General features: G+C 34.3%; 1 protein-coding gene across 1 annotated transcript in view; it reads right to left on the bottom strand.

Annotated features, from left to right (window-relative positions):
- Positions 1-12,500, bottom strand: part of GRM8 (glutamate metabotropic receptor 8) — a gene marked incomplete at both ends in the record, with an annotated part of 337,473 nt that overhangs the window by 40,557 nt on the left and 284,416 nt on the right. The window contains one exon of the mRNA XM_084289618.1: positions 4,088-5,023. Within this exon, the coding sequence (XP_084145744.1) occupies positions 4,088-5,023 (936 nt within the window). The remainder of the gene's footprint in view (positions 1-4,087; positions 5,024-12,500) is intronic.

Genomic DNA, 12,500 nt, shown 5'->3' on the forward strand with positions numbered 1-12,500 from the left:
GGACTTTTTCTAAATTCTGTGGAAATGCGGGGGAAGCTAGGGGTTTCTAGCTGAATTCTCATTAGTAGGTTTTGGCTGGTTGGTTGGTTGGTTGGTTGGGTGGCTGGTAGGGTTGTTTGTTGTGTTCTTTTTATGCTAAAGGATATATCTTATTCGACTAATGGAACCATTTTGCTCTCCCACACGGAAATGAGTATCTTCCTCTTGATAACTACAGCAGTTGCTTACAAGTCAAATTAATATTGGTATAATTGGGATACTCTTAGAAGTGTTTCTACCTTCTTTCAATGTTACTAACAGCTAAGATCCACTTGATCAGCAAATCCAAGATTAAATTAGTTACTATAGTAAGATGATAAAGATAATAACTTATCAGATTAACTGGAAAATGTGGTAAAATTTATCTCCTTTACTAGATCACACCTTACAATTGCTTCCAGGGGGAGGAGAAGGCAGAAATCTTACAGTATTTTCTATGATCCTCTTTCCTTAAAGGAAAGTACAACCTGTTTTCTTTCACAGTATGGGAAGCAAGTATTCATCTTCTCATTCAAAACACAGTATTTCCAGGTTAATAATAATCAATGGTGTCTGTATTATCTGTGAATGAACATGATTTATCCACCTGTCAAAACTGGTAAAAGGGAGAAAATTAAACTAGTTCTGTTTGTCAAATGGGGATGTAGTTCAAATAGCCATCTATCCTCAGATGGTTTTTGTGCAGTCTACTGTTGTAACTTAATTTTACCTAGAGGTTCACCAAACATCTGTTTTAATCACTCAGCTAATTTAACTCTCTTTTTCTGTGGCATTCCAGTCATCATGACATCTTAGATATCTCTATTCCAGATGATTCCAATACTAAAGTGCTTTGCCATGGACATGTGCAGATGGAGGCTTACATTGACAGAAGGCTTTCTCACAGAAATTCACTCCTTTTCCTCTAAAGAACCTCACAGACATTTATGCAAGTCTTTAAAAAAAAAAAAAAAGATGTTTTATGATTTAGGAATAAATTTTTAATTTGGTTCTATGATGCACTGGAATAATCTGTAATTTTTAGTGTTTTGGTGGTGGTGGTGGTGGTGGTGGTGGTTTTGTTTTTGTTTTTTCTTAATAGCAGCTGTCAAAACTGGCCAGATCATGAATGGACAAAATCATGAATTAGACAAAAAAAATCAAATGGGATTTAAAAGTCAACACTATTATTCTTCTCTGTAGAACATCTACAGAAATAACAACCTAAAAATGCCATGTTTAGTGATTCTTCTAATTATTATTATTAAGACTAAGGACAAACAATAAATGTGAAGATCCATAAAAGCCAGCAAGCTTGGGTTATGCAGCAATATACTTATTTGCATGCCCTTCGTCAAGCACATTTGAAGTTTGACATACACCTACACTCAATGGCTGAACTTGTACCAAATGTATTCTTTGCATTCTATCCAGAATCTCCTAGCAGCTATATATTTTAGGGAACTTATCCAATGACCACTAATGGTAAAGTTAAAATTTCCATAATGACCTATGGATTTTGGATCCAGACACCTGTATTTAGCATTTAATGATCCTATTTTTTTCATTTATCAGTGGAAATATCCTGACAGTGAAATAAAAATAAAAGTTCCTCAAAGCATTTTCTACTTAATCTGTACTCACAGAATAGTTAATTAAGTAAACATAACCTCTCTTCCCAAATATGCAAAACTTCTGCTATTGTTATAAAACCGAAGTGCACCAAAACATTTTTGAGAACGTTTAACTATTCAGACAGAAATGTGTTGAAACTTAATAGCACAATGAAATGCTAGTTGGAAGTACACCTGGCTTGTAGTGAATGCTATGTTAAATTTTATTAGTCAACATTTCAAAAAACGAATCATTACTTTAAAAGAGTATTTTAAGTTCCTGAACTTATTGCTCAGTTCTCTCTAAACAAACTCAAGCCATAAAAAGAAGGATACTAAAATCAACTGCAAGATTAACTTCAAAGTGAGTGAGTAAGCTTTGAAGAAAAGTCTGTTTATTTTTTAATTAATTTCTTTCATCTTTAGAAAAGATCATAGGATCATTGAATTATTTAGAGTGGAAAATACCTCCAAAATTATCATGATATCAAATTTAAAATAAGATATCCTATACTGTATTAGTTTGTTTTAAAAATGCTTCTTTCAGTGTTGATTAACTGAAAAACCTGCAAGTGAGTTTGAGTATATTCAATGTATATATGTGTGCACTACCCTATTATATTTTTTCCTGTTCAGATAAACAATTAATTGTATGACTGCATGAGCTATTATGATGATGTCTGTAAGACTGTGTGGAAACATGCTTTTATTTGCAGCCAAAAGTAGAAGCACTCTGAAAAGAATTATTTGAATTACAAAACTACTGTATTAGCATATTAATTTGCTTTTTTCTTCCTGAAAGTTATCCGAAGAATAACAAATCATTTGTAAAAAAAAAAAAAAAAAAAAAAAAAAAAAAAAAAAAAAAAAAGCAACTAAGAAGTGAAATTTAGTGTAGAAGCTGTGCAATTTAGTATAATTTGTGCATTCAGTCTTGGATTTCATAAGAGAAATGCAAAAGAGGTGTTCATTAATCTTGTCTTTAGTGGTCAAAACCAAATCATTCTTTACTACAAGCTAAAGTGAAACACTGGTGTAAATCACTAAATCACAGTGTAAATCAGAGGTGTAAATCACAGTAGTGTAAAACCTCACTGCCTAGTATCCAGCCAAGTAATATTTCTGTGTTTCAATACTCAGAAATACATTTGTATTTCTATAGGTACTTGCCATAAAATTTACTGCCCCAAGCTGTTAAAACATAAACTGTGTGTGACTTAACCAAAAACATACACACACAAATTTAACATTTATGGTCAATGCATCTGAACATATTTTCATATATCAGACTTTTAAAATCCTTAGTAACTGTATCTATAATATGCCATTACTTTGGTACTTGTTTCTCTTGACTTAATCCAAAAGGCCATGGAAATTAAGCCTGATGCAATTCAGTAAGCCTGTTTACCTCATTTTTTAGTGAGGAAAATGTGTTTTTTATTTGTTTGTTTGTTTTCTTGTTTGTTTTCTGCCACACTGCCTTCCCCTCATGATCCTTCTGTTTGAATTAACAGGTGTTTTATGAAGCTATTCGGACCCATTCTTTAATTCTGCAGGTATGAGTGTCATCAGAACCACAAACGTGTTAAAACTTTGAACTACTACAAGAGGATACATGCTGACTTTTCCAATTGAATTAATTAAACTAAAAATATAAACTTAAAAACACTTTAAAAATCACCTGTTAGAAAAAAAAAGGAAAAGAGATTATGAAAAGAACTGATGACTTTCCTATTTTATTGTATTCCAAACCTTGCAGATTTGCAGTTTTGAAGATTGATGTTGCTATTATTGCTCTTTCCTACCTAACTTGTCATCTTCACTACTATCAGCTGAATACAAACCCACACAGTCAACATTTATCTCTGTCTTCCCATTAGAACAAAGAGCAGTAGAGTTAACTGACTGATGTGTTTTGCAGGGTTTACCATGACTGATATCAGGAAAGAATCATGCCAACTGAAAGAGGAATAACAGATATCATAGTATGCAATGTTGAATTTCTCATTAAAGCATCAGGAAAATATTTTCTTTCTCTTCTGCAACAATAACTAGTGATTTGTGCTTTAAATTATTTCACGTATACTTAATTCACTCTTCCTAACAAAGAGAACAAAGATTTACAGTGCTTCATGTAACAGGCTAGAGCATCACAGAAGGATAGTAATAAGCATAAGAAATGCTAATTTAATGTAAGTACATAGTGAGAGTATTTTTATTTTCTCACTACATTATTACATTATTAGGACAACCGTACTACAATCACATAAAGTAACTTGTGTTAAAATGCAATCTACCATTTGAATCATATATTTTATTATTTCTGAATTCTGAGATTCTGTTCACAATTAGCATTCAGAATTACTAGTTTGTAAGTGAAAATATTGTACTGTTAAAAGTATTGCAAAACAAAAATAAAGAGAGGACAGTAATTGATTTGTAAACTTATAACTTACCTTCTCTGCTGATTGAGCTGTGCCAAAAAAGATTGGAATGAAAGCTAACCAAATTATGCAGGTTGTGTACATAGTAAATCCAATGGGTTTTGCTTCATTGAAGGTCTCTGGAACCCCTCTTGTTTTAATAGCATAAACAGTGCATGTGACCATCAAGAGAATACTGTATCCAAGGGAACAAATGAGAGAAAGATCTGAAATGTCACATTTGAGAACTCCCCTGGCATTTTCTGGTTCAAGTGTCCTCTGTTCTCCATAGTCTACTATGGTATGTGGTGGATCGATAGCAAACCAGATGAAGACTCCAATAAGCTGCAAGGATATGAGGCTGAAAGTGATCACCAGCTGGGAAGCTGGACTAATAAATCTGGGAGCTGTGACTGATTTTTTCCCCTGTTCAAATATTCTGTGAATTCTGTTTGTTTTGGTAAGCAAGGCAGCATAGCTGAAACACATACCAAGTCCTAGAAAGATCCTCCGAAATGAGCAGATCACTGTATCAGGACTTGCAATCATTAAAAATGTGATGGAATAACAGAGAAAAATCCCAGTCAAGAGCACGTAACTGAGCTCCCGTCCAGAGGCCCTGACAATCGGCGTATCATTGTACCGGACAAATGTCACGATGACGAAGGTTGTGGCAATAATACCAAGGATAGCTATGAAGACAGGCACAATGGCCCATGGGGAATGCCACTCCAGTTTGATTATAGGGATAAGCTGGCAATCAGTACGATTGGCGTTCGGTCTCTTATTGATTGGGCACAGCTCACAGTTGAATTCGTCCACCTGGTAGTGGTACCCTTCACAGCGTTCGCAGTGCCAGCAGCAGGGCACCCCCTTCACAGTTTTCTTTCTTTCCCCAGCTTTACAGGGCAGGCTGCAGACAGATGCTGGATGAGTGTGTTCTCTATTAGCCCACTGCATGTCTTCTACCTGTGGGTATAAAAAATTAATGAGCTTTCTATTTTCCCCCATTTATAATATCCTAATCCTGGCCACAGGTTTGTCATAAATCACTACATGCTGACAGTACAAATACAGTTTACCATAATAAGAAACCTGTTTCTTTCCCTTGTATTGACTTTATGAAAGCGTTAAATGATTGTGCCCAATAAATCATTCATGCCACAGGCTTGATGAGTGTCATTAGTTTCTATTTACCTCTTTACTGCTGACCAAATTGACATCTGTAAGGATATTTATTGACTCCAGGCTAGTTTGAAAGCAAAAAGCCCTGTACACAGCACTTTAAAAGTTAATCATATGCAAATATAAATACCACTAGTTCTCAAACATTTAATTACAAAATAAGGCTACGTGAGTTTCAAATAAGTTTCTGGTACAGTGAAGAAATAGATTGAAATCTCCTTGCATCAGCTCTAGCAGAACAAAAAGTGCCAGAAAAAAGATCTATGCACAGGAAATGGAATGCCACCTCTTCCAAGAATGTGAGTATTTTATACTTCTTCACTTTCTAGGTCTTGAAATTCAAAAGAGAGTTTTCTTTTCATTTCTAGAAGATAAAAATGAGCATACAGTGCTTTCTGAATAGTAATGCAAAAATATGTCATGGCTACACTTTAGATCTGATTTAAAAATTCCAAGGTTCTTTTTGTAGCACTAAACAGATGCACACAATGCAATCTTGCTTTTGAAATCCCAGATTTCTCCATAGTAGAACCTTAATAAAATACATTTTTGTTTGTTTGGTTGGTTGGTTGTTTTTTATCCCCTTGCCTGTTCTTCCTGATTACCTTCCCTCCCCCCAATAAAATCTGTATAGGGAATTAATGGATTTAAAGCAATATATCTGAAAATTATCGCTCAATTTGGTCACAGCTCTCCCTAGCCCACCCGTAGCAACATTGTGTTCTGCAAGAGATCACCCTGACTGAACCAGAACAGCTTGCAGAGCAAGGAATTGCTTATAGGCACCATATTCACACTGTTTTACTCCCATGTTCCACCTTTTATGCCTTTATTAGGTGGTAAATACTCAAGGATGAAAGACTTGCCTTGTTCTTGCCTATTAAGTACTTAGCACTTTTATTCAATTTAGAGCATTTATTTATAAGTGAAACAGCAGTAACAAAACTTCACGTGTCAGGACTGTTTTCAGTTCATTCTGGAGGAGGACAGAATGGGGACAGCTTATCGAGTGGGATAATTTTGGCCTTAAAGATTTATTTTTCCAGCAGTTTTTCGACAGACTTGAGAGAAAATCTCAGTGTAACATCACTGGCCCCATTTGCCTTCCTGAAAGAGTCAGTGCACTGGTCGCACTACCATGTAGGGTGAATAAAACTGAACATCCAGTGATTATCTAAAAAGAAAACACTCAAGTAATTAACTTCGTAAAAAGCATAAGAATAATCCAACGTCATGAAATAGCTTTGTTAGAGCCCTAGCAGATCGCTTGACATTTTAAGAAAACATTCACCTGTTACAATCTGTTACAATCTCTGGGTTTTAATCACTGAAATTCTTAAAGCCTGCATAACCCCTAATGTTTCATCTACTACACAAGAGAGAAGGCATGTTATGATGAAATCTGTGACATCTGAGACATATTCTCCCTTCACAGAGTTGTTAGGAGAATAAATACATCAAAGCTTGTGATTTGGTCAGATACTTTGATAATGGGGTAACATGAGGCCATGGCTGTGTGGGTAAATTTGGGATGACTCAAAACAGAACAGTACTGCCTATTTGCCAGATTATAGCACACAATACAAAATCACCAGGAGAATACTTAGCACCTGTTCCAGCATAAAGTTAGAGTGTCATGGACAGGCAATATCTAGGCTGGCAGAAAGCCTGACAGGATAAAGCTAAAGTGTCCGATTTTTTAATACATATCAATTAGAAAAGTGAGCTCATACTTGATCAATATTTAATACTATGAGGCTAAAGTGTTTATCTAGCATTAAGCATGCTAGAACCACTTTTACTATACTGTGAATCCACAGTTTAGATAGGTAGAAAGAGTTCCTTTGTGTCTCTTAGAGATTCTATTCTAATAAAATAAATAAATTAATTAATTAATTAAAAAAAAAACACACACACACACAAAAAAAATTTATTCCACAATTACTTGTGATATCGTACACTTCTGTCTTAACTGTGCTTTAATTAACTTAAAACACACGTAAAAAATCCTGGTTGGAAATACATTAGAGTGCCTAAGGTTCCAGTGGCAACAACTGAAAACAATTTGCTGTCTCAGAAGGTCACTGGTAAAGATTTATATTGATTTTTTATTCAAATACATCCAACACATGATCTACAGAAGAAATATCTTCCAGCATGGCAATATAGGGTTATTAATGTTGAAAAAGTCACCAGCTTAACAAACTTGACACTTTTTTAAAATGAATTATGAAAACAAACATGATTAGCTGTTAGAAATGGAACAATTCAAACGAGAGTTGGCTCTCAAAGTGTAAAAACATTCTAAAACAGTGTAGAGAGTGTAGAGAATAATCAGGGTGAATGGCTGGTGAAGGTGCATTTTACACTGCATACAAGTGACGTCTTAATAATGGTCCTGTTTGTATGGCTTTTTTTAGTCAAAACCTATAGTGATTTTTAGGCTGACCTACATTTCTGAAAAGGCTCTTAACAAAAATTTTGAGTTCTTGCTCATTACTTTTTTATCCCATTTTCAAAGAAGGAGAAGAAACCTTCCTAAGAAACATTGGACAGTGTTTGAAATTAGAGATCACCTTTAAGATGTTTGCAGTTCTTAGAAAATTCTGGCAGTGGTTTTTTTAACTCTGAAAGTAGGTACAAAGATGTAATTCCCCCTTTATACCACTTTGAATTCCCTCTTTATACTACTTTGTGGGGTCCTCCCATGAACCAAGCTACATTAAAAAGCAAAGTAACATAGTAAGAGCCAATCTGTGGAGCTCAGGTGTTGGCTCTGAAGACATATTGGTCTTGTTGGTCAGTATTTGAAATTAGAGACTGGGAAGGTAATATCGGGCTAATTCTGGCCTGGTTGAGTGGACGGAAGCCCTGGTAATGATTATAGAAGACTAATGTCCTTCTGGAGAGTATCTTCTGTTTTCATTTCAGCCAAAAGCAATTCAGTTCACGTAGCCTGAGACCCACTCCACAGTATGAGCAAGTGTGCTAAGTGGGAATAATTAGCAGATTCATTTCAAGGCAGACTCTTGAAGGAAACCAAAATGCTAATGTGTATACACCCTCAGACTGCTACTTAGACCCTACTGTGACAGAGGCAGAGGAAAGGGCAGAGGAAACTATAACAGAGTGAACACTGCTTACTTTTATTATGTCTGGGTAGATCCGGTAAGGGTCTCTGTATATGCAGCAATTAAATACTGAAAAGTCATGCTACTTCTGGTCATCTGATTCATTCCCAGCTACCTATAACCCACAGCACTCCTTGCCTTTAATGTATTTTTTAACTATTGTTTTGTATAATAGGAATTTGATAAGGAAATCTAGTACAAGACTTAATTATAAAAAAATATATATATAAATAAATAATAATTAAAAAAAAAAAAAAAAAAAAAACACCAAAACACTTAAAGCTCTATCAGTTTTTCCAGTCATTGAATGTATATATGAAGGACCTGGCTTCCTGAACCTGTGCAGAAGATTCAACTATGTCATTATTTTCCTATGCGTAGGTTATAGCACTGTTGTTATCACTTTGAGATTAACTTTAGACAATAAATGATAATAGAAACTGTTAAGATACAAGAAAGAGGAAAATCATCTGAATGCCTATAATTGCCATCAAATTCAAAGGGAATTTCTGGATGCTCAGCCTCCTTTGAAAATCTGTATTTTTTTTTATTTAAAAGTAAACATTTCACAGTGGAACTTTCAAAAGTGCCAGTGGGAACATTTCAATCCAGTTAATTAATTTAAATGGGAGATATGTGCCATATCTGTTTAAGTGCTTTTGATAATCCCACTATGTTTCCATCTGCAGTTTTCAACACCTAAATAATTCAGAAAACCTACACCAAGGTGACCTAGAAGCTTAAATGTTACAAAGCTAACTTCAGAAGAGCTTAATTTTAGACACACAAAGAAGAAAAGGCTACAAAAAAAAAAAAAAAAAAAAAAAAGGCAATATATAGGTAGGTTTGTTTGTTTATTTATTTATTTTTGACATTGCAGTAAACTTGTTCTGCAGCACTTCAGCCCTCACGGATCAAAATCTCTGGGTCTTCAACAGCCTTTACACTGCTTAGCCCTTGCTAGGGCTGGGTGACTCTCCGATCTTTAAGTAGCCTTAGGTAAACTTAGACTCTAGAAGACTTCATCACCTTCATTTTCATGTGACATCTGCCAGCTGCTTTTGACTACAGTGTGAAATATGACAAGATTAAGTCCAGTGTAAAATACATCTGAATTTATTGTGTAGGTCAGATAGACTGGATTGGCTAGCTCTGTATTTACTATTAATAATTACATAAACATAATTATTAATTTTACATGAGTAGCTCCTCTGAATTTGGAAAGTGATAGATTGATGCGTTATCATGGAGCACCTCACTTTGGCCTACTATGAGTTACTGTTTTCTACTATTACTATATTTACTGAAGTGAAAACATCAAAAAGAGTGTGACAGCATGTCTGTAAGACACATACTAATTTTCTACAAAATGCATCATGATACAAAAAAAAGAATGGCTTCATTGCTATTTAAATAGGCATAAAAATCATCCCTCTATGAGTTATCTGCCTGATGGAGTCGCAATTTGCTTTAATTTGCAGCCCTAAGGTTTGCAGTTCACTAAATCATCAAAACACAGAGGAAATGCCATTTCATATCAAAATTGAGTAAACACCTTCATCCTTCATAAGCATCACAATTACAATTTTCTCTAATATCTAATAAAGCTAAAAATTAATGATTCAAGAAATGGGTTCAAACAAGATGAGATTTACATGACACTGTACAAGAAGTACATTCACATTCCTGGCACCTATGTTCCTCCAATAATCAAACAACTCATTCATTTAGCAATGCCCTCAGAAACCAAAGGAGATTGATAAAAATTGCTGCTAATAGGTCACATACAAATTCTGAACCATTTACGTATACAAAAAAAATTATGTTTTCCATTTGAGATCATGAAATAATTTATCACTTACTTCAGCAATGAGTGATTATACAAAGCATTTGACAAACCTCACAGAATTTTTATCAAGGACTTTGCTGGGTAGTATGTTATTTATTTATTTTTTGGATTATGTTGTATCATTAACTGCAGGAATTCCATTTTTGAAACCTTATCTCAGAGCTAAAAAATTATTTTAAAAATTAAAAATACATGCTTAGGAATATTATTTTAATGAACAGAATTATACAAGATCTGGATAGAAGAATGCAAATAGTGCATTCTGCCAGAATTATGAGAACAGGCTAACATGTTATTTGGTAGTCAGTAAGCCAAGACCTTCAGAATCACCAAAGTTCTCACATACCACTTCATATGGATTTTAATACATGTTCAGATTCTCAGTTATAAAAATGACAAAGAACTGAAATATTGCCTGCAGCTGTTACTAAGAGTTGCATTTATTTCTGTCTCAAATTTGTGGAATTATTTCTCTTCTGACAAAAAGGTTTATCAGAGGAGCATAGCAAATGAATGAATTAGGGCAATTTAGTCTAATATTTAGCTTTTGAATTGTCTAATGCATCTATTCTCACAGTAAAAGTTCAAGTCTCTAATGTACCTTGTCCAATCAAGTCATCTGAACCATCACATACCAGAATTAAACTGCAACTGGTTCAACTAAAGTGAATTCATTATGAGCCTAAATGTAATGATCATTGCATTCAGTCTGCCAGCTAAATTTTATCCCCCTAGAGAAAAGCTGAGTATACTTACAGACTAAATTTACAAATATTTAAGCAGGCATGTGCAGAAAGGAAATAAGTCATGGACAAAAAAATATGATAATAAAAAAAAGCAAGCAAACAAGAAAATAATAATAATAATAATTATATATATATAAAAAAAAAAAACTATTAGAATGAATCCAGATTGTCAATGGCAGTAACAGATCACTAACAGTAACAAAATTGCTATAATTCCTTAGAATTATTTACCTCACTTCTACCATTATTTACCATGTACAGATATTTTCCTAAAAACTGAGATGTCTTTTTCTGGAATTTGAGGCACAGATGTTCCTAAATGTTTGCAAAGAACATGAGATCATATTCTTGGTTTTACCACAAACCAGTTGAAAATTAATGTATTTGAATATCAGACACATTTGAAGAAGAGTCTGAGAAGCTTGATCATATGCAATAACTGTGAAATTATCAGGAAGGAAGGCAATATTTATATTTGAAAGCAGTGCTACAGAATGGTTACACAGCTTTGGTCTCTTACGCTGTTTGCTTAGAGTTAGCCCATACAGCTCTGATACAATCTGACTTTCTTGGTGACCTTGGGCACATTACTTAACCTGCTTGACCCTCAGCTTTGCAGTTGGCTGGAGGGAAGCTGTCATGCATGTAAGAGTGGAGACATTCTGCATGTAAGTTTAAAATGTGGGTGAAATGTTTAAGTAGGGATGTTATATTTTCTGAATCTCAGTGATGCCAGGGACTAAACTGATCTCAGTCTCTCAGGTCTGACAGGGCTTTTGACCAGTAAATATTTATACTTTAGAAATCACGATTAAAACTTATTTTTGCTTTTAAAAGTGAGCAATATTTTTCAAAGAAGTTACATCAGAAACATTACAACAATTCTGTTTCTTCAGTATGTCAGAATCTTTCTTGTCATTTTCAGCTTCCAAGAAATGCAGTATCCCCAATCTGTGGAATTACCAAAACTAAGAGAATTCATTTTTAATATTCTATCCACATTAACAAGTCATTATCAACTAAGGAAAACAAGCAAACAAACAAACAAATAAATAAAATTAACTGCAGGATGCTGTGAGATGATACTTGTAAAGAGAAAATAGCGTAAACGTTTCTCATAATCAAAAAGAAAGGGTTACATACTAGCACACACTCAGTGTGCTGAGAAAATAACCTCACTAGTTAAATTATATAAGTCATGCCTACTGAATATAAAAGAGCATACTGTGGAAACTGTAAACAGGGAATGATCATACTACTGTATCATAATATACACAGAATAGTGCTACAGAATCTTTAAACTTTAAAATGCTAGTCTTTGAATAGATCAGGATCTGTTTGCATACAATATTATTCTCTAACTGTAGTTTGGCAGATACTTACAGGCTCCGGAAGTACTGACCCTAACAAACCCCTGATATACAGGTCAGAGCTGAAATATATTCCCTTTGTTGATTTGCCAGACACCAGATTTAGTAATGTGCATGGAGTACACGGAAAACCACTTTTTATTCTCAGGTGCTTTGGGAAGTAGA

Source organism: Netta rufina (genome assembly GCF_964035555.1).
Source record: "Netta rufina genome assembly, chromosome: 1".
Taxonomy (NCBI): domain Eukaryota; kingdom Metazoa; phylum Chordata; class Aves; order Anseriformes; family Anatidae; genus Netta; species Netta rufina.